General features: G+C 39.2%; 1 protein-coding gene across 2 annotated transcripts in view; it reads right to left on the reverse strand.

Moving 5' to 3' along the window:
* Positions 1–23796, reverse strand: part of LOC126412055 (3-ketodihydrosphingosine reductase) — a 74170-nt gene that overhangs the window by 16683 nt on the left and 33691 nt on the right. For both annotated transcript variants that reach the window (XM_050081435.1, XM_050081436.1), the window contains exon 5: positions 13534–13728. In XM_050081435.1, coding sequence (XP_049937392.1) covers positions 13534–13728 — 195 coding nt within the window. The remainder of the gene's footprint in view (positions 1–13533; positions 13729–23796) is intronic.

Below are 23796 nucleotides of genomic sequence, written 5' to 3' on the forward strand. Positions count from 1 at the left end.
GATGTTAGTTCCGCCGCAGTCTGTCCTATTTTACCAGTCTGCCCAGCCAACGATGTACGAGATCTGTAATGAGAGATGGTGGCACAATTCCATGTCTGGACATGGTTTCACCTTGGTTTCTCCATGTGTTGAAGACACTCACCAACAGCACTTCTTGAACACCTGACAAGTTGTGCAGTTTCTGAAATGCTCATACCAAGCTTGTGATGAGACAAGCTGCGATATTTTTACTTCCCCTCTTGTTTTGCCATCTGCCTCCTTAAATTCGTTTTTTCACTTTTAACTAATTACCATTAACATATGTGAGGGTAGTCTGCATTTTCATAAAAGAGAAAGGTTGGTCCTCAGTTTTAAAGAATATAACACCAGATCTAATTTTGTGCTTAGTTGTATGTATGTAATTGATTTTCTAAGTTATTTTGACTATTGCTAGTTAGTATCTTTTATTATAGGGTGAAATCAGTAATTGTTTTGTAAATTATATTCTATTGTTGATGTGTAAACAAATATAAATTCAGTACTAAGTATAAACATTTGGAGAAATAACTAATAGTATTCTTAAAGTGTTTATTCGGCTCTATTTGAAAACCTGTTGGCAAAACCAGTCCTTAATTAATTCAAAAGTATCTGTTAAAAGTATTGTTTGTTTAATGATATTTGTTAATTTCATGATTTAAACAAATAATTCGGCCTAACTCTTGCAGTAGAAGAAACTGTTAAAAAGAACCAAATTTTCTATGTATTCAGTTAAATTAATGAGTTAATTTTTAATTGTAATTTCTATAAATTTAACTTCAAACAATGTGTAGTTTCGGCACCTACTATTGTGAGGATATATAAGGGCCCGATTTTTGGTCCTGAGACAGTCAGTCCACAGCGGAGTTTCAATCAAGGAACCTGTATTGGTTAGATCAACAACAATGCATCCGTAAAATAAGTGCAACACAATTAGGCCGTGTGCTAAAACAATGACAATGTGTGTTCCATGCGTACCTTGCTATTCTTCAAGAGCTGTGTGTTTAGGTTTTTACTGCTCATAGATGTTCAACAGTAAACTATTGTGGCACTATGTGGATGTTCACCTGCGAACTATTAATGAGGCTTATTGAAAGTTAAACAATAGTGCACTGGCCATATAAATGTGTATATGTGGGGTTGTGAAGTGTGAAAGTAAACAATCGTGAAACTCAAATATGCAAATGTTGGCTACATCATTTAGTCGTCCCTGTTTGACTTCCCTCCCTCCCCCCCCCCCCCCCCCCATTTTTCAGCCAGTATAGCAATGTAGTACTTCGACACCAAGGACAACAAATGAAGAACCTGTCCTCAGTCGAAATCAGAGAGCTCATGTGCCTTCCCAATTCTAAACATGGACAGCATGCTCACTGAGACCACAGGCACTATGCATGTGTCGAACTAGCAGTCATTCCTCACCAGGTGATGCTGCTATCGCCTGGACGGGTTTATACTGTTAGTAGGTAGGTGGTCATAATGTTCTGGCTCATCAGTGTAAATTGTATTGATCAAAGTGAAGATTTTAGATAAATTATAGTTTTGGGATGTAATGTGGAAAGCATTGTCATGTATAATACATATCATTTCCTCATAGGACACTTCCTTAGATACTTTCTTACTTACAAAAATCTACCCAAAAACCATGGAAAATTCTGGTCCTATGTAGAAGTCACTAAGAAAGACAAAAGCTCCTATTCAGTCACTTCTCAATCAGTGTGGTGCCGTTACTCCACATACAAGAAGCACAAAAGAATGGATGTGCAAAATTATAGACCAATACCCTTAACTTTGGACTACTGCAAAAATCATTGGTTGTTTTTTAAGTTAGAATTCAATTTCCTAAGAGAGAGTATTCTGTCCATAAATCAATAAATATTAAGAAAGCACTGCTCATGCAAAACAGAGCTTGTTCTTTTCACACACAATAGCCTACAAACCATGGATGCAGGGCAACATGTAGATTCTATATTTTTAGATTTGACGAAGTGTCTCCTTCTGTAAACAGTAAAAGGTGCAGACACACAGAATAAATAGGCTACTCAAATGTGTGACTGAATCCAACACTTGATGTGTGATATAACCCAACACATTGTTCTGGACAATGAGTGTTCATCATAAACAAAATGTAAGTGCCACAGGGAAACGAGGCAGGACCACTCCTGTTCTCCATGTAAACTTGACAACTGAAAAAGTGGCAGTCTTAAATTTTAATTGCCAATTGAGTGTACAGAACTGATAATAAGAGCAACTCAGTGTGCAGTACTGCTAATAAGAGTAAAGGACACTTGTAATTAAGTTATGGCTTACTGACACTAAGCATGAAGCACATTCCCTCTAAAACCACAAGAAAATCTGGTCCGTGTCATCCCTAGGATTTTATTATGTAGAAAAGGCTCTTGGCAGTAGTAAGACACAGCCAAAAATGGGATAACAGCATGAAATACCTTAAGATGATAGTTCTTAGTATAACAACTTCATAGTTTGGTGGCACGGTCAACAGACTGATAAGCATAGTGGCAGGATTCTGATCTTTATCATTTAACATCCCATCCAAAGGCCTTTCATTTCAATGACCATCTGAATTCTGGAAAGTAGGGAGTCTATGAGGTGACTAATAAGCATCTCATTTTCTGCAATCTGCTCCGAGATGGCTAAGGCAATGTTCAAAAGGTCAGACAGGTGCTTGGTGCAGGATCAGGCCAGTTTTCTTGAAGTGTCTGTTCCATGCCCATTCATATGTTTCCAGTGAGGCTGACATCTGGGGCACATGTAGGTTGGTCACGAAGAAAAATTTCATTCTGTTTTGCAAATCAATCCTTCACCATAGATAATATTGTACTGGACACTGATCTTGCTGGAAACAGACTAATCCCTCAGAGTTAAGGAAACTGGTACACTTGCCTAATATCATGCAGGGCCCCAGTGAGCACACAGAAGTGCCGCAACATGATGTGGCATGGACTTGACTAATATCTGAAGTATTGCTGGAGGGAATTGACACCATGAGTCCTGCAGGACTGTCCATAAATCCGTAGATCTCTTCTGAACAGCACATTGCAAGGCATCACAGATATGTTCGTGTCTGGGGAGTTTGGTGGCCACCACAAGTGTTTAAACTCAGAAGAGTGTTCCTGGAACCACTCTGTAGCAATTCTGGACATGTGGGGTGTCGCATTGTCCTCCTTGAATTGCCCAAGCCCACTGGAATACACAATGGACATGAACAGATGCATGTGATCAAACAGGATGCTTATGTACGTCTCACTTATCAGAGTCATATCTAAACTTCCTGCATGTCCAACTGCACATGCCCCACACTGTTACAGAGCCTTCACCAGCTTAAGCAGTCCCCTGCTGACATGCAGGGTCCGTGGGTTCATGAGGTTGTCTTCATACCCATTCACATCCATCTGCTCGAGACGATTTGAAATGAGACTCGTCTAACCAGGCAACACGTTTCCAGTCATCAAGGGTAAATGAGTGGGCCTTCAGCTCCAAAAGCCCATATCGATGTTGTTTCATAGAATGGTTTGCATGCTGACATTTGCTGATGGCCCAGCGCCGAAATCTGCAGCAATTTGTGGAAGGGTTGCACTTCTGTCATGTTCAATGATTCTCTTCAGTTGTCATCGGTCCCATTCTAACAGGATCTTTTTCCAGCTGCAGCAATGTTGGAGATTAGATGTTTACTGGATTCTTGATATTCACGGTACACTCATCATACAGGAAAATCCCCACTTCATCACTACCTCCGAGATGCTGTGACCTATCACTCGTGTGCCGACTATAACAGCTCGTTCAAACTCACTTAAATCTGATAACCTACCATTCCAGCAGCAGTAACCAATCTAACAACAGCGCCAGACACTTGTTGTCTTATATAGGTGTTGCCGACCGCAGTGCCATATTCTGCCTATTTACATATCTCTGTATTTGGATATGCATGCCTGTACATTTCTTTAGTGCTTCAGTGCAGTTCTCACTCTAGTGGGACCATAACAATGAGTATACTGGGCAGCTTCACATCAGCCACTTACTCTGTCACACACCCCAACCCCACAGGAACACATCAAGCCCCACAGCCACTGCGAGATAATGTGCAGATATATTAGGGGTCAAAACAGATAACATGCGACTTTTATATCTGTGATGGACCATCGCTCCCAAAAAATATCTTTATGTGTGTTTGCAAGTTCATTAGTGTGGACTGGTATCATTACATTACACACCAATAGCCCAATTCCCACATGCCTACTGGATTCTCCAGTATCACAATATTGCTTTATTCATCATCACCCAGTGCCCTCAGGAATGCCATAGTGTGCAATGCATAACATGTCATGATCTCTGACACTATCAAATTCCCATCCTCCATAAGAGCAGCAACACAGCAAGAAACAGCCTGTTGGTGACAAGGTATGGCTCATGAATAAAGTGGATGCACTACTCAATGCAAAGTGGTTCAGGAGTACAGTCATCAGCTGTTACAGAATGATGATGTGATAACAGACATAACTCTTTGCATTAGAGTGTCAGTCAATGTTGCAGAATACTGCCACCACATGAGTGAATAACGTGAGAACTTCGTGCAGAATAATGCCGCTCGCCCCCTTAGGGTAAGGTGCTCCCACAAGCAAGTAAAGTAATTCAGTCTCTCTAAATGTGTCCATACAGGTTGACTATGCCTTATTGTTCGAAACAATAATGTTAACAATCATGTTGAGCTCATTTCAACATTTACCTAGAGAGTTGGTGGAATGATAAGAGGGACTGCTTACTGAGCAGTATAACATGGGTTCAAATTGCACAAGTTTGATTTTAATTTTTTCACATGAATAGTTAAAAGTATTTACTAAAACTGAAGATTAGCTTTCTGCAATAATAGCACTATAATATACCAATATAGTTAAAATATAATAAGATATGCTGTTATAGATAATCAAAACACATACCATTTTATATTGTGATTCATGAAGCCTCTCACCGTCAACTAATTACGCGCAGGCATGTTTCCATGAATATAATTCAAATTTCTTTAATGGCAACTAGTATGAAAAAGAAATGTGCATGCACCGAAGTGTGTTTTATTCAATACACATGGTGCAGAAAATGTGTCTGTTTTGAATGATTTTATGACATCTACCACATGTCTTTCAGGACAAAGTTCAAGAACAGAAAGGAATGGTAAGACTTGTCGTGTCGAAACCTGTCATTTTTTTGCCACTCATAGTTAACATCGCTTAAAATCCATTGCCAAATTTCAGCTGTGAATTCACACTGGAAGTTACCTTAAATAAATCGTAAAGAATGTGTATTTCCTAGCTTAGCACTTGAAAATGAGAGATGAATAGCCCTGGATTCATTAGTTATTGTTTCAGCAAGTGTAGAATATATAATCGGAGAAGTTTGCACATTGACAAAGTAGCTCGCTTCAAGGCTTTGTTCTGATTATAGTTTGAGCTCCAAAAAATATTGTGTGCATTCAATCTCACCTGCATAAGTGAATTTAAATTAACACGCGCATATGGGCAGAAACAACTTGAACACTATATACCAGATTACGAATACACTGAAAGTGAAGAAACTGAAATTAGTTATCCTCATGGAGCAGCGGTGTATTGGAGAATGGATGCAGTAAGAAATGCCTATATCAGCATTGTCAAAAGAAATATCGATTTGTCCGTCCTGTGAGTGAGTTGTATAGGCAGAAAAACAAAATTGCAGAACAATGTAACTGTCAACTGGAAATAACACAAACATTAAATATTTGTCTCCCTGTCTGCACTTACATATCTATACAAAAGAATGTCCATGCTCAGTCTGGATGACTCATTGTTAACTGCCTTATGAATTTTTCTTTGAGAACTGACCAGAAACTTTGGACCACATTTAAAGTAGCAATGTTCTTCACACAAGATCTTATAGCGTACTAAACGAAGTTTGGGAAAATGGAAGAGAAAATGTTTATATTTTTATGTGTCATGTTTTCTTCCGATCTGTGGGTACAAAATCCCTTCTGTTTCTAGCTTGTTAGTCGCATCATACAAATTCTGACTTATTATCAGCTGCATTTTGGGCTCATACTGCGAAAGAGAATTATGCTTCATATTCCACCTTCTACAACAAATGAAATTCTAATTTCTGTCACTAGACTAAGAATTTCTCCATCAGAGGAAGGAATTTTACCAAACATTTGTAGACAAAATTGTTATGGGCAGACGACCAAAGTTTTCAGTATACCGCTGTGGCAATATTCTTAAAATTCAATTAGTAGTATGTTATCCATTTTCTTCTCCTCAATTTCAAAATCTGATTAAACATCCATGATATTACTCAGAATCTACTGACATTAGACTAGACCAGGTGCGCCTTGTGGTTTCCATACTGCGGAACTCTGTAACATCAATCGGAACTAAGCTGGACCCTGGAATACTTTTACAGATCAGTCTGACACTATGACTGAGATGTATGGGGAGGGGGAGTGTTTGTTGGGCAGGGGAGGGAGGGGAGTAGCAGCAGTGGCAGAATAACGCTAAAACCAAAAGCTCACACTTCACCTTCTTGACGTTTCATATTCAACTATTGAATAATACAAAAAACTAACTCCAAGACAACATCTATAGGTACTTTAATGCTGTTTATGCATAACATTTTATGTGCTTTCAATTCTTAACTTGCGACATTTAATGTTTTATATGTTTTTACACTGTTGCATTTACGAGTTCACGTGATGAAATAGTGATGTTCCTGCGACATCCCAAGTACTGTGCTTTGATTGTGATTTTTGTATGAATAAATACATAATGAACAGTGAATCAGATCAGGCAGCATCTCAGAAAAGAATCGTGCACGCACGCGCAGGCCCCCCCCCCCCCCCCCACACACACACACACACACACACACACACACACACACACACACACACACACACACACACACACACACAGAGAGAGAGAGAGAGAGAGAGAGAGAGAGAGAGAGAGAGAGAGAGAGAGAGAGAGAGAGAGAGGGGGGGGGGGGGGGCGGGGCTCATATGTACATTGCAGTGCCAGACAAACAAAACACAAAACACTTGAGACATTCGCATCAGCACTGCAGTGAGTCCTAGCACACCTCCTGGAGGAGGTGAAGCAGATACTACTACACACACAAAATATTAGATCAGTTTATTAAGACCTGAACAGTCTTAAATAGTTAAATTGGAAACAACCTATGTCCACAGATTTTTTACTATCTCTCAACTCTGCAACCTATCACTCGATACAATACAAAATTATAGTCTCCTCTTAGTGTACAACTGACTATAAACTTTGAGACACAGTTCTGGCTTCTAACATAACTCTTGCTGCTACATCTGCCTAAGATGATACTGTTGTATGCAATGATTGCAGAGGATGAGTTGGATTGCACTATGACTTAAGTAATCTTCTGACAGTGGTGGCATATGGAACTTTTTGAGGGTATGTCCATGCCGACATCTCTCATTCGTTGCTGCATATGGCAGCAGCTGTCATTACTTGTGGTTCTGTTGTAAGGTACCAACTTTGATAGGGAACTTTATTCTTCAGATGTTACAGTGTATATTTATATTAAATTGATAAGGAAGTCCCAGAATCTTTCGGAACACATGAAGGTGAATAAAAAAATCTGGAGGAAGCAGGACAAGAACACATGAACTTTGGCATCATAAGTCTGTGTCTTTATCCTCTAAAATACCTTAATCCTCCGGACTTGTGATTCTTATTTTATATGATCTCTTAAAGGCACTAAGCCACATTAACTGACATTTAATTATAAGAAATTATACCGAGAATGATGGGCTTTTGATTCATCTTCAACACACTATTAGACTGAAATGGCATATTTTCATAAAACCAAGTTCTAATGCAAAACCAATGAAATATGGAAGTTCTTTCACCATCAATATGAAGTTTCCCACCATTTTTCTACATCAAATCATAGCAATAATGATATATTTTTTGCTGGTGCTTTGGAGCAACATATAGTCATAGGATGTAAGTTATAATATAAAACCCACCAAATATGGGCTTCATAAGATTAGGACAAAATTTAATATGGCGCCTCCCAAGTTCTGCTTGAGACATAGACTTGACAAAGGTGTGAAACAGGACAGCAAGGCAGAAGTGACTGAGCTTTTGGGAAGCCTGTAAGAGCTGTACTCTGTAGAAGCCATACTCCTAAATCTTTGCTACATATAGCTAACTGGCATTTCAAGGTGCAGCCTTTAGATTGGCCATTACCTTTTTGAGAAACATCACTCAAGATCAACAGCTCCAAAAATGTTGACTGCCACCACACAAAATTTGTGCGCTAAGTATCCTAAATGTGTCATGATGATTTAAATTCTGTAATCCATTACTGACAAATGTATTTTAACGTACATATTTTGAGCCGACTATCTCAGAGCCTTTAATGGAGTCAGGTATGGGCCAGACTCACTCTTAACTAAGTCCGGCCGTGACACACAGGGCTGAAAAATGTAATTCTTAATTGACTTCTTGTAGCCTTGTATCAATATTTCCAATTGTTGCAATAGTTGCAAGAAATTAAATTAATTTTGACTTCTTGGGACTCGCATTCGGGAGGACCACGGTTCAATCCTGCATCTGTCCATCCTGATTTCCCTAAATCACTTCAGGTAAATGCCGGGATGGTTCCTTTAAAAGGGCAATGGCCGACTTCCTTCCCCTTCCTTCCCTAATCCAATGAGACCAAAGACCTCGCAGTTTGGTCTCCTCACCCAAATCAACAACAACAACTTGTTGGGAATTCTGCATTTACATGCATAGTCTCCTTACCAATTTGGAAACAATATTTTCTATAAAATATAAACTGTATTTCTCTATGAATATTTAGTTATCTTTTGATTGCTTTCAATTAATGATTCAGTACTGAACTCACAAAGCAATGAAAGAAGAGAGATGGGAATGCTGTAACACATAATAGACCAATTGCAGTTGCAAGTGAGGGAACTGTGAAAAACATATTATACTTCTTAACTTTTTAAGTAACTCCAACTCTCTCTTGGAAAGTTTTATGTAAGGTGTTTTTGCAAAGGTGACTAAAAGTGAACTTAAAAAAAATCAAAACAAGTTTCAAAATGACAAGTCTGGCTGTCTCCTTGTGAGACAGTTTGCTGACAACACTGTTGGGTACTGCTAAAACTCATCACTGAGTGACAGTTGTTGGATTCAGGATGACATACTGAATTTCTACTTCGGGAAATGAATGGCAGCTTGCCTCCAATCTGGCTAGATGTAAATTACACTGCCTGGCAAAGAAACTGATGCACCCAGAAGACAAAGTCAACAGCTTGTTTGTTCCAGAATGAGATTTTCACTCTGCAGCGGAGTGTGCGCTGATATGAAACTTCCTGGCAGATTAAAACTGTGTGCCCAACCGAGACTCGAACTCGGGACCTTTGCCTTTCGCGGGCAAGTGCTCTACCATCTGAGCTACCGAAGCACGACTCAGCCCGGTACTCACAGCTTTACTTCTTGAAACATCCCCCAGGCTGTGGCTAAGCCATGTCTCTGCAGTATCCTTTCTTTCAGGAGTGCTAGTTCTGCAAAGTTCGCAGGAGAGCTTCTGTAAAGTTTGGAAGGTAGGAGACGAGATACTGGCAGAAGTAAAGCTGTGAGTACCGGGCATGAATCGTGCTTCGGTAGCTCAGATGGTAGAGCACTTGCCCGCGAAAGGCAAAGGTCCCGAGTTCGAGTCTCGGTCGGGCACACAGTCTTAATCTGCCAGGAAGTTTCAGCTTGTTGGTTGTCATGCCCACATAGAATGCAGCACAGTGGTTGCAGCTTAGCTTGTACACCACATGACTGGTTCCACAGGTAGCCTTGCCTTTGATGGGATAGGTGATGTTAGTGACCGGACTGAGTAGGTCTATGAGACTAAACATCTGAGGTCATCAGCCCCCTTGAACGTAGAACTAGTTAAACCTAACTAACCTAAGGACATCGCACACATCCATGCCCGAGGCAGGCCTCGAACCTGCGACGGTTGTGTAAGGATGGACGAGTATATTGTGATATTGTGTAGGTTCGGTGGACGGTGGAATACCGCTGTGGGAGGGGTGAGAAGGGTAGTGAGCAGGACTTTTTCCAGTGTTTGATTTGTCGTACCCACTATCGATGAGTACGTTAATGATTACTGTTGCACTTCTGTCTGACACGTGTAACAGCCACCTTTAGTGCATTAGTACTGTTCATGTTTAGTGTTGTTGCAAGGTTTGTTTGGGTAAACAAGAGACATCGACATTATCAGGTGCTGAGTAGTCCCTATGAAGGAGTGGAGGTGCCACACACTAATGTGAGACAGTTTTATTAGCACTTGGCACAAGGTTAAAAAAGGTTTCATTGTGGGTCCCCATTTGTTTGATTGGTGAAATCATGTTGTTGTTGCTGTTGTTGTTGTTGTCTTTAGTCCAGAGACTGGTTTGATGCAGCTCTGTGCAAGCCTCTTCATCTCCGAATAGCTACTGCAACCTACATCCTTCAGAATCTGCTTAGTGAATTTATCTCTTGGTCTCCCTTTACAATTTTTACCCTCCACGCTTCCCTCCAATACTGAATTGGTGATCCCTTGATGCCTCAGAACATGTCCTATCAACCGATCCCTTTTTCTAGTCAGGTTTTATCACAAATTTCTCTTCTCCTCAATTCTATTCAGTACCTCTCCATTAGTTACATGATCTACCCATCTAGTCTTCAGCATTCTTCTTCTGTAGCACCACATTTCAAAAGCTCCTATTCTCTTCTTGTCTACACTGTTTATCATCAATGTTTCACTTCCATACATGGCTACACCCCATCAAATACTTTCTGAAAAGACTTCCTGACACTTAAATCATACAACATCCAAATTTCTGCAGCATTTTGATGTGACAGTGACCTGATGCTGCACTGCGTGGGAACGCAAGGGCAGGGATACCCATTGGGCGAGGTTCGGTTGGCCAACATTCGGCCACTAAAGTTGGAACTGCTGTATGGGCACCAACACATCCAAGAGCATGTAATGGACTCCTTGCAGCATTCTGTGTCATCCCGCACGTTTGGTTGGAGACTAGCAGCTGCCGCTCTAGGGAATTATCGTTCCACCTGCAGTCTGCCGTTAACATCACAACACAAATGGCTGCATTTGGAGTTGTGCCAGGACCGGGAAGAATGGGCTGTACATGAATGGCAACGCACAGTGTTCGGCAATAACTCACAGTTCTGAACAACTCCGGATGACCGTCATCAATGTTGGAGAGATCCCATTCTTGCAATGTTTTGGAGAGGCACAGCAATGATTCTCTGGCCATCATCATGTAGGGAGCTGTCAGGTATGACTTCAGGTCACGGCTCGTAGCACCTAAGACACTTCTGATGCCACAAGGTACATCAAGGGCATCCTGTGTACCTATGCGTTAACTTTCATGTGGCAGTATCGTGCTGACATTTTTCAACAGGACAATGTTCGCTCACACACAGCATGTGTCTCTATCAACCGTATGCGTGATGTTGGGTTACTCATGTGGACAGCAAGATCCCTAAATCTGTTCCCAATAGAACGTGTGGAACCAGTTCAGATGACAACTTCATCCCAGTGCCAGTACATCAAGAAGCAGTTACAGCCACTGAGGGGCCAGTTTGCTTCATGAGAGGATATAATGGCTTTACAACACTCTTCCTACCCAAATCAGCGCATGAATCCAGGCCAGAGAGGGTGCAACATCACACTGGTAAGTGGCCTCCTACCACCACGTTCTTTACAAATTTGACTCAGTTTTGTATTTAGTGAGATAACATCAATATGTAGTTTCATTTGGTTTCCTCCTCTCCGTCTGAGTGATTCACTGTTTTGGTCAGGTAGTGTAATAAGAATGAGTGAGGGAAACTGAATTATTTGAACAGTATTAATGATACACCATTTGACTGCCACTTCAATTAAATACCAAGGTGTAAGATTGCTGAATGAGATTAATTGGGACAACCACATAAGATCAGTTGTAGGAGAGGCAAATGGATGACTACAGTTTATTAGCAAATTTATGGGATAGTTTATTGCAACTCTAAAGGAAATCGTGTACAGAATGCATGGGCAACCACTGCATGACTGTTTGGGATTCTTACCAGGTGAAACTAAAAGAATACATCAATGCAATTCAGAGTGGTGTTTGTAGATTTCATATGGACTGGTTTGATCGATACAAGGGTGTCGTAGCAATGCTTGGTTAGCGTAGTCAGGAATGCTTGGAGGGAACGGAACTACTATCTTTTGCAAAACACTATTAAAAACTTTGGGAACTTAAATGGGAATCCATGGAAGAAAGATGATATTCTTTTTGATGAACGTTACTGAGAAAATTTTGAGAACTGGAATTTAAAGCTGACTACAGAATGATTCTACTGCTACCTACGTATAATTTGCGTAAGGGCCATGAAGATAAGGTATGGGAAACTAGGGCTCATACAAAGGCTTTTAGACAGTCATTTTACCCTAGATTTATTTGCAAGTGGAACAGGAAAGAGAATGGCTAGTAGAGGTACAGGGTACCATCCGCCACACACTGTACGGTGGCTTGTGGACTATGTATGTAGATATAGATGTAAATGTAGACTGATGGAATTTGGGCACCTAGAATTTGCAACAGTTTGCAGAAAGATTGTACTGCCTCCAACATTCAGGTCAGGTAAGGACAAAATAAGGGAAATTATGGCCCAAGCAACCACTTTTTCCTTAGTCAATCTGAGACTGGAACACAAAAGGGAATGACTGGCAATGGCCCGAAGTACCTCTACTGTGCACTGTATTATGGCTTGGAGGAGGATATATGCAGATTTAGACCTAGGACAGAGAGTTTATGATTTGGAGTGGGGGGGGGGGGGGGGGGGATGGAATAAATAGGAAATAAGAAAGAAAATGCAGTAACCACAGTATATATAGGAGAGAAAAGTGGTTTGAAAAAAACAATTGCAGAACTGATGGCTTGAAACAGAATAACTACTGCAGATTAAATTGAGCAAACCGTCCCCCTTCCACCCCCACCACTTATGGAAGACTTTATCAACAAATCAGAACAACATAAGTAAAAAAAAATTACTCGAGCAGGAAAATTTTTTCTCCGAATTTACAAACATGAAGTGACAGAATGAAATAATGTTGTAATCCATTGCTGTAGTCTTATTTTATGTTCCTCATATGGGTGTAGAATACATAGAACGTAGGCCTACTTGCTGTGCTTGAATGGGTGTTCACAAAAATTAGGCAGGCAAGTTGCAGGAGAAACAGTGAGATAAAATAACTGAGAAATCTTCATAAAGTTAGCAAATCTGACAATTTTCAAATCTTTACATCCATAAGCCAACGTTTGATAAGTACTGGTTGTTGCTTCACTTTGGAACATACATAACTGATCAATGATTTAAACCTTTATCTGAAATATGAAACGATTAAGTTACTGTTATATCAGCAGCATGCAAAGAAAACAATGATTACAGTACTAACCTCCATCTCAAGGGCCTCGGCCAATCCCCTGATGGCGAACTTGGTGCTGCAGTAAGCACTGAAACCATAGAGGCCTAAGAGGCTAGCTTGGGATCCTACAAGCACAATATGGCTGCCCTCCCTGTTGTTCTTCATCTGAGGCAGCACTGCATGTGTCATCTGAAGGGTGCCCAGCAGGTTTATGTTCACCATTTTCTGCAGACAAAATCACAGGAACTTCTTACAATGCATGTCTTTGCCTTCAGCTATTGTTCCTTGTCAATGTACACTGATGTTTGTGAAAATTACACACCCAGAAATAATGGAGTGAATAATATTAAGAACAACAACAATAATAATAACCTATACGACTATATAAAGACAAGTTGTTATTTAATATTGTTAATGTGCATCTTGAAAAGTCTTAGTCAAATTTGCTTCAAATTTTTACACAATGCTCTAACAAACATTCACACGATGGTATATATATATATATATATATATATATATATAAAACAAAGATGAGGTGACTTACCGAACGAAAGCGCTGGCAGGTCGATAGACACACAAACAAACACAAACATACACACAAAATTCAAGCTTTCGCAACAAACTGTTGCCTCATCAGGAAAGAGGGAAGGAGAGGGGAAGACGAAAGGAAGTGGGTTTTGAGGGAGAGGGTAAGGAGTCATTCCAATCCCGGGAGCGGAAAGACTTAACTTAGGGGGAAAAAAGGACAGGTATACACTCGCACACACGCACATATCCATCCACACATACAGACACAAGCAGACATATTTAAAGACATCTTTAAATATGTCTGCTTGTGTCTGTATGTGTGGATGGATATGTGCGTGTGTGCGAGTGTATACCTGTCCTTTTTTCCCCCTAAGTTAAGTCTTTCCGCTCCCGGGATTGGAATGACTCCTTACCCTCTCCCTCAAAACCCACTTCCTTTCGTCTTCCCCTCTCCTTCCCTCTTTCCTGATGAGGCAACAGTTTGTTGCGAAAGCTTGAATTTTGTGTGTATGTTTGTGTGTCTATCGACCTGCCAGCGCTTTTGTTCGGTAAGTCACCTCATCTTTGTTTTTATATATAATTTTTCCCACGTGGAATGTTTCCTTCCATTATATATATATATATATATATATATATATATATATATATATATATATATATATATATATATATATATATATATATATATATAAAGGGGCAACAGTATTTGCAAACATCTCAAAAAGGTCTTGACTGATTTACTTAAAATCTTTACATGATACTGTACTAAACTCAGAAAACACACACACAAAAAACACGTAAAGAAAAGTTGTTTATAATTTTTTCCAATAATTTTGACGAGTTCTAGACCGAATTACTTCGACAAGTTCTAGACCGATTTACTTCATACATTTACACGACACGCTCTAATAAACATTTAGATGGACAAAGACCATACTTTTTTTAAACATATATAGTACATAAAGGGGGAAGTTGTACGCAAAAATCTCGAAACCTTTTCACCTGATTTACTTCACATTATTCTAATAAAAATCACATGGACGTAGACTACATACTTCTTAAATATATACTGTATAAATATATAAAGGGGTATTTTGTTGGCAGACATCTTGATAAGTTCTTGACTAATTTACATCAGTGTTTTACATGATGCTCTTATACACAGGTGTGCTATTGTGTACTGATATGTGTCATGTAACAAGCATCTGTGTGTAATATGTATATGGACACAGCCTTCCAGACAAGGTGCTCTGTGTTTTTAAGTTTTTTTGTGATGACAAATATTTATAATGTGCTGAATTTTATCCAGTTGACACCTTGTGCATGAAGTTCAGAGTGAAAGAACATGTTTAACCAAAAAAAGTTTATGCCTTGAAGATAACAATGAAGACTGTTGAAACTGGTTGTCTTGAATAAAAAATATTTTTGTGATCTTGGCCTTTGAATGGTTTTTAACAATGTACATAGATCACCTTTCAGTACTCTCATGATGAGAAAATTCACTATAATACACATTTACAAAGTATGAAAAGACAGTTTATGATTTACCGTAAAGAAGACATGTTAAGTTTGCAGACAGGCACAATTAAAAGACACCCACACAGAGCTTTTGGCCACATCCTTCATCAGCAAAAATAAAACACACACCATTCATACACACAAGCAAGCACACCTCATGCACACATAACTGCCAACTCCAGCAGTTCAGGGTGGAATGCAACTATAATGTGCTACAATAAGCAGCAATCTATCTTTTCCTACATTGTTGATATTCCTATCCAGAGTATCCATTGTCTAATAAACATTTACACAGACAGACATTATACACAAATCAGAGGATGCTGAGGGAATTAGATACGGAAATGAGACACTTAAAGCAGTAGATGAGTTTTGCTAGTTGGGCAGTAAAACAGCTGCTGATGGCCCAAGTAAAAAGGATATGAAATGTACACTGCCAATGGCAAGAAAAGCTTTTCTGAAGAAGAGAAATTTGTTAACATCAAATACAGATTTAAGTTACTTTTGAATGCATTACGGGAACAGCAGTGATCAATATCTTGTAAATAATTACTATTAAAAACAGTCTTGATCACGATTTATTTAACAAGGTGACCGGTTTCGACCACTACTGTGGTCATCTTCAGACCTACAAGATGTATACAAAGCACTAATTAGAGGGCTACATGCATTAATGAAAATACATAGAGTTATACGGCTATAAAGCTATAAAACGTTAATTACCATTGAGTAGGAACCCCTTTCTGTTGGAGAATCACAACTGGAGAAACCAGTGCACGTCTTACTTTATATAATGGAGGCTCCACCCACTTCTGACTGCATGATGTCATTATTAACCAATGAGTTATAAGTCGAATTACAATTTAAAATTTCTTAGTTAAGAGAACATTGTCAAGAATTAGAAATAAATACACACTAAACTTAGCTTATTAAACAGCTATAGTCAATTAAAAAGCGTTAAAAATATTTAAATATGTAGGAAAATGAACTTCGGTTTGGCAGTACATGGGTTGCCCTCTCGTGGCCTGTCAGTGAACCATTTGGAACCACTGGTTGCTATGGTGAAGTTAGATGCCGTTGCAAAGATGAAGAAGCAAGCTTTTTCCACTGAAGTTGTTGTAGAGTCGATAGTCGAACTAGTGGTTGCCATGGTGAGGACAAACGCCGATGCAAAGATGTGGCAGCAGGCTTCTTTCCAACGAAGTTGTTGCGAAGTTGAATGGAAAAGACTGTGGCGTCAGACGATGTATTATTGAGCAGCAACTTGTCTTTATTGAAATGAAAAGAGTAAGCTACAATAATCTCTAGCTGATATATATACTACATGCTGCACAAATACGCTACGAAGTAGTTGACCGTATATATGAAATATTATCTATGAAGTTAATATGTAGATTACAAGTGCCATTTTTTTTTATTTTTTTTTTATTTTATAAGGCATTGCTGTTCCTCAAGTTACATACCAGTCATATAAGCAAATAAAAATGAAAGAATTTAAAATTATAAAATTATGAGCCATTGTCAAAAATAAAATAAAACGATGTGAATTAGCAAAATGCAGTCTAAAAGCATAAAAGCAATAATTCTAAAACAGATAGTCAATCATAAAATAATGTTTGGTAAAATACAATTACAATGTAAAGATAAAATATTTGCTAAAAGTCTTAATAATTTAAAAGACCTTTTTTTAAGACAAATACAGAAGAGTAGACATTCTAAAGCAGATCATCGAAAAGCTCAAAGAAATGTTTGTCTTTGAACTGAAGTTGTTCGTTTAAAACAGATAATGGATTACTTTTGTGAAGTGAAAAAATTTCAATTTCTTCTAAGGTATTTAGCAATGGTCCTTTTGGCACAGTATGTAATATTTTCAGATTGCTAGAAATGCAACCCTCAGAATGATTGTATTCATCAAGATGTTGACCGAATATTGATTTGATACGTGCAGCACAAGTAGTATGTTCTCTGAAACGTGTTAAAAAGTTTCGGCCAGTTTGGCCAATATACTGTTTCTCACAATCATTACATATTATTTTATAAACACCTGACTTTTGGTATCTATTTGAGTCTCCAATTGTGTGTTTCAGTTTCATCTGTAGGGGGTTATTAGTTTTAAATGCTATTGCCACACTTGTGTTCTTAAATAATTTATTTATTTTATCTGAGATAGGTCCCATGTATGTCATATGTGTAAATCTCTTCTTGGAATTTATAACGGCATCATTTTTTTCTTGTAATTTTTTATATAACAGATCAACCTGATGGGAATTATAATTGTTAGCAACTGCTATCTGTTTTAATATATCAATTTCCTTTTGGATTGCATCATGTTGGAGAGGTAATTTCAGCATCCTATGTATCATAGTTTTAAAAAATGCCATTTTGTATCTTAATGGATGGCATGATGTAGCATTTATTATTACGTCGGTTGATGGGGGTTTTCTATAAATAGAAATATTATGTCTTCCATTTTGTTTTGTAATTGTGAGGTCAAGGAAATTAATACTATTTTTACTTTCATGTTCTACTGTAAATACAAGTTTTGGATGTAAATTATTTAAGTTGTTAGCGAAAGCGTCAATTTCTTCCTTGGAGCCGTTATATAATAGCAGTGTGTCGTCAACATATCTTTTGTAGTATATAATTTTATTTGTTATTTCTGGATTATTTTTGAAAAATTGGATTTCAACATAGTTGACGAAGATATCTGCTATAGTGCTAGCCAGGGAATTTCCCATTGCAAGTCCATCTTCTTGTATGTATATTTTATTATTAAATGAAAAATAATTAAAACCTAGAGTAATTCTTAACAGTTCGATGAATTCTACTATTTCTTTGGGGCTCATGATTTTGTGATGCGTTAAGTTATCATTAATAATAGAGATAGTCTCTTGAATAGGTATATTCGTGTAAAGATTTGTGATGTCCAACGATGCAAACCTTGCGTTTTTTGGAATATCCACATCATAAATTAACTTAGTTAATTCGAAACTGTTTTTAATACTATAATTTTCTTCATAAACATAGAAGGATTTTAAGATTTGATTGAGCTTTTTGTTTAGGTTATAAGAGGGACAGTTGGTATTGTTAACAATTGGACAAATTGGTAAGTTTGGTTTGTGTAATTTGATTTGCGATCTCAACTTAGGTAAAGTGGGGTTCATAACTTTAAGTGTTATTTTATCTTTAGGTGAAAGTAAAGAGTCATTATCATCAATCAGTTTTTTAATTTTTGTTTGAAATCTTGAAGTCGGGTCTTTATTAACCTCAGTTATTCCATTAGCATTAAAAAATTGTAAAGTTTTAGAAACATAATCATCTTCGCTAACAATGACTAGAGTATTCCCTTTATCTGCCTTGATTGCAATAGCTTTATTAGTTATTAACTTCTGGTTGATTTGCTTTACAAGTTTTAATTCATTATTATGTTTATTTTTATCTTTTTCATTAGTAATAACATTCTTAGTTTTACGTGCAATGTCACATATTTCAGACCTACTAAATTGTGCATGTTTTGCAGCAATCTTTACATCAGCAATCACACGTTTAATATTTGCATTGCTCAATTGTGGAGCTAAATTATATTTTAGGCCTTTGTTTAAAAGTGTTGTCTCGGCAGGAGTAAAAGAAATTTTGGTTAGATTGGTTACTCTTGGATGAAAGTGATGTACATTTGGTGAAACATCTTGTGAACACATATTTTGGTGACTAACAAGGGCTGCAATTTTCTTATTATGCTTATTAAGAATAGTTTCTCGCACTGCATTAATTTTCTCATCTGTAAAGTTAAGTAGCTGTGAAAATATTAATGGTGACAACTGACTGCTAATTTTTAAATGTAAATTGTACATTTCAAGATTTAATGCATCTTTTTCTTTATATGCATCTTTAATTTCAGATCTAATCCACAGAATGCTACTCTTCTGTCGTAAAAACTTTTCTATATTTGATCTGGTATTAAAACTAATTTTTACATAATTAGGAATCACATTATTCATCAGGCATTGTTTGTTAAAAGATATTTTGGTATTAAGTTTCATAATTTTAGTGCGTAACCCTCTAAACTTCTTGTAATCTCCCAATACCTGACTAGGCAATAATTGAATTACTTTTGAATGCATTACGGGAACAGCAGTGATCAATGTCTTGTAAATAATTACTATTAAAAACAGTCTTGATCACGATTTATTAAACAAGGTGACCGGTTTCGACCACTACTGTGGTCATCTTCAGACCTACAAGATGTATACAAAGCACTAATTAGAGGACTACATGCATTAATGAAAATACATAGAGTTATACGGCTATAAAGCTATAAAACGTTGAATTACCATTGAGTAGTAACCCCTTTCTGTTGGAGAATCACAACTGGAGAAACCAGTGCACGTCTTACTTTATATAATGGAGGCTCCACCCACTTCTGACTGCATGATGTCATTATTAACCAATGAGTTATAAGTCGAATTACAATTTAAAATTTCTGTTTAATAAGCTAAGTTTAGTGTGTATTTATTTCTAATTCTTGACAATGTTCTCTTAACTAAGAAATTTTAAATTGTAATTCGACTTATAACTCATTGGTTAATAATGACATCATGCAGTCAGAAGTGGGTGGAGCCTCCATTATATAAAGTAAGACGTGCACTGGTTTCTCCAGTTGTGATTCTCCAACAGAAAGGGGTTCCTACTCAATGGTAATTCAACGTTTTATAGCTTTATAGCCGTATAACTCTATGTATTTTCATTAATGCATGTAGCCCTCTCATTAGTGCTTTGTATACATCTTGTAGGTCTGAAGATGACCACAGTAGTGGTCGAAACCGGTCACCTTGTTTAATAAATCGTGATCAAGACTGTTTTTAATAGTAATTATTTACAGATTTAAGTGTTAGGAAAATCTTTTTTGTAAGTATTTGTATGGAGTGTAGACATGTATCGAAGTGAAACATGGACAATAAACAGTTTAGACAAGAAGTGAACAGAAACTTTTAAAATGTGGTGCCACAGAAAAATGCTGAAGTTTAGATGGGTAGATCACATAACTAATGAGGAAGTACTGAACAGGATTGGGGAGAAAGAAATTTGTGGCACAACCTGACTAGAAGAAGGAATTTGTTGTAACTTGGACACACAACACAATGAAGAATGTTAGTACAACTTTTATTAGACTCTGGCATGCATGCTGGTCACCACAGCACACACTGAACACAATAACATAAGGCAAGTGTATGCAAGCAGTAAAAACTTGATAACTGAGTGTGACTGTAGTGCGACAGGGTTTAAACATGCACTCACCAGTGGAGGGCTCTAACGGAAGTTCACACAGTATTGCTCTTTCAAGGTGCACTCTTGTGGATGACAACACACTGTTAATGCATGCGGCTTTCAAGTGTGCCCACATTACTTCATTTCTCTTCCCTCGGGGAACAGCTCAGATTCGCGAGATGTCCACGACGTCTTCTTCCACAAGGCTCTGATTAAGATGTGCTGATACTGGGGCCTATGTTTGGAAGTACTTGGAGCATGGGCAGTGTTGCAGTCCGCCTTCTCGTGTCAACTCATATGATAGGATTGGTGACGTTGGTACGAACTCCATGTCCACATCAGGTCCAGAGCCTGGTGGTGGTGGTGGTGCCCCGGCAGCTGGCGGTTGGGAAGGCTCCGATGTGGGCGGTAGCTGAGTTGGTACTGACAGGGCTATTGGAGAAGCTGAATCAGGCATGTCCCCCAGTGATGGGGGACTCTCGTAAGGGTCCCAGCCACATCAAGTGATCTGTTGAGAAATGCAGACTGGAATGGCGATGTTGGCATCCCGGCTAGGGTTATCCAGTCATCCATGTGCAGGTGCAAACGGTCATAATGACATGCACGGAGGCCCTCCCCCATATAGACGTCATAGAGGCAGTGGCCACGGCATTGAGACATGATGGCAGGAATCCATTTTGGGTGACGGTCAAACCTGCATGCACATATAGCCACACTGGACCAGAAAGGGACAATGGCTGCACGGATGATGTCCCTGACTGGGCCACAGGGGATATAAGAGCATCCAGGATTGACACCCCTGGAGCAGTTCAGCAGGGCTGTTGTCGCTGAACTGTGTGAACCGACAGGGAGACAGACACTGATCCAAGGCAACATTAGACAGGGTCCGAGCATATACATTTTCATTTACATTTTAAATGTTCTAACCAACCTTTCAGCCTCACTGTTGGACTGTGGGTGGAAGTGCAGGGGAAAAATGTGGTGAATCCTGCTGGAGTTCAGGCATTGCAGATGGAGGCAAACTCCTGCGACACAAACTGAGGGCTGTTATCAGAGACCAATATAGCCGAAAGTCCTTTGATGGAAAAATTTTCAACAACGCTGCCCGGGTGGCAGATACAGAAGTTGATGGCCAATGAATATCTTATGGGAACCAAGAGAATGCATCAACGACTATCAGGCAGTATGCATTATGAAAAGGGCCATCGAAATCGATGTGGAGACAGTTCCATGCCCGTGAAGGTTGTGGCCACGGAGACCACATTGCCTGCGGGGAAGCTTGCTACAATGTGCGTCAAGAACATGCTGTAACCGAACAATTGATGCCATCATCCAAATCATGCCAAAATGCATGACAGTGGGGTAGCGCCTTGGTGCTGACAACCCCCCCCCCCCCCTCCCAATGATCAGCGCACAGCAATTGCAGGCTCTCTGAATGGAGAGCTGAGGGAACTAATACACGAGGAGCTGAACAGTCTGTATCGAAGAGTAGAACACCATCAATGACAAACAACAATGCTGAAACACGTAGTAGTTATGGAGGGGGTCGGATGCCCACAATGGAGGTGCCTCAGGCAAGCCACATTCTATCATTTCCTCCCAAAACCTGGGTCTGGACCAGCTGGAAGACAGGAGAGTGCATCTGCATTTGCATGTTTAGCCGTGGGGCGGAAGTGAATCTTGTAGTTGTACTGAGAGAGGAGCAGCGCCCAACATTGAAGGTGATGCGCTGCTTTGTTTGACAATGACAATGAGGGGTTCAACAGTGAAACTACTGGCTTCTCATTCGTGATGAGATAGAATTTTATATCATAGAGGAAAATACGAAATTCTTCATGGCATAGACAATGGCGAGGGCTTCTTTCTCTCTTCGTGAATATCTAGTCTGAGTCAAATTAAGTGTCTTTGACGCATATGCAGTAGGCTGCTCAGAGCCATCAGAATATTTATGAGCTAACACCACCCCCAGCCCATGCTGGGAAGCATCTGTTGCTAACACTAACTTTGGCCCGATTGGTATGTTACAAGACAAGATACAGATTGTAACAAAGACTTTAGTTTGGAAAGGGCCATTTCACACACCTGCGACCAGTGGAAAGACGTCCCCTTATACAGCAAGACATGTAACAGTTGTGGAACCGATGCTGCCCTTGACAAAAACTAATGATAATAAGCAATCTTGCCTAAAAAACCTAGAGTTCCTTGACCGACGAGGACGCGTAAGAGCCAGCAGTGGCAGAGATATTCTGATGGAGGTGTTTGATACTAGCACTAAGAGACCTCGAACCCACCATAAACAATAGAAAGCTGAAAGAAGCAGCACTTAACCAAATTGCATTTTAACCCAGTGGCCTGTAACACTGAAAAGAGGTACGTAAGGTGTTGAGATGTTCAGCAGTGGTGGAGCCGGAGACCACAATATCATCAAGATAGTCGGCACAGCCTGACACAGGCCTCGTGAGTTGTTCGAGAAACCACTGAAAAATCTCTGGGGCACTGGCCACTCCAAATGGTAACTGCAACAACTGATATGAGCCAAAAGGCATGTTAACGACCAAGAGCCATCAAGAGTCAGCATCAATGGGAAGCTGAAAATATGCATCAGAGAGGTCGATCTTGGAAAAATACTGACCACCAGTGAGCTTAGCAAAAAGTTAATCAGGGTGTGGCAAGGGATGTGTGTCAATGATAGACTCAGCATTGACATGAACTTTGAAATCACTGAAAAAGGTGTAACATCCCGACAGCTTCTTGACAATGACTGTGGGGGTAGCCCATTCATTGGATGTGATTGGTTGGATGACTCTGGAGGCTGTGAGGCGGTCAAGCTCTGCCTTCACTTGGTCATGGAGTGGCATTGGCACCAAGCGAGCCATAAGGAAATGGGGTCTGGCAAAACATTTCATGGTGACGTGGGCTTTGAAATTATTGGCACAATTCAAACCCGCAGAAAACGAGGCAGAAAATTCAGAGCTAAAGGGT

The sequence above is a fragment of the Schistocerca serialis genome, chromosome 7 (assembly GCF_023864345.2).
Source record: "Schistocerca serialis cubense isolate TAMUIC-IGC-003099 chromosome 7, iqSchSeri2.2, whole genome shotgun sequence".
Taxonomy (NCBI): Eukaryota; Metazoa; Arthropoda; class Insecta; order Orthoptera; family Acrididae; genus Schistocerca; species Schistocerca serialis.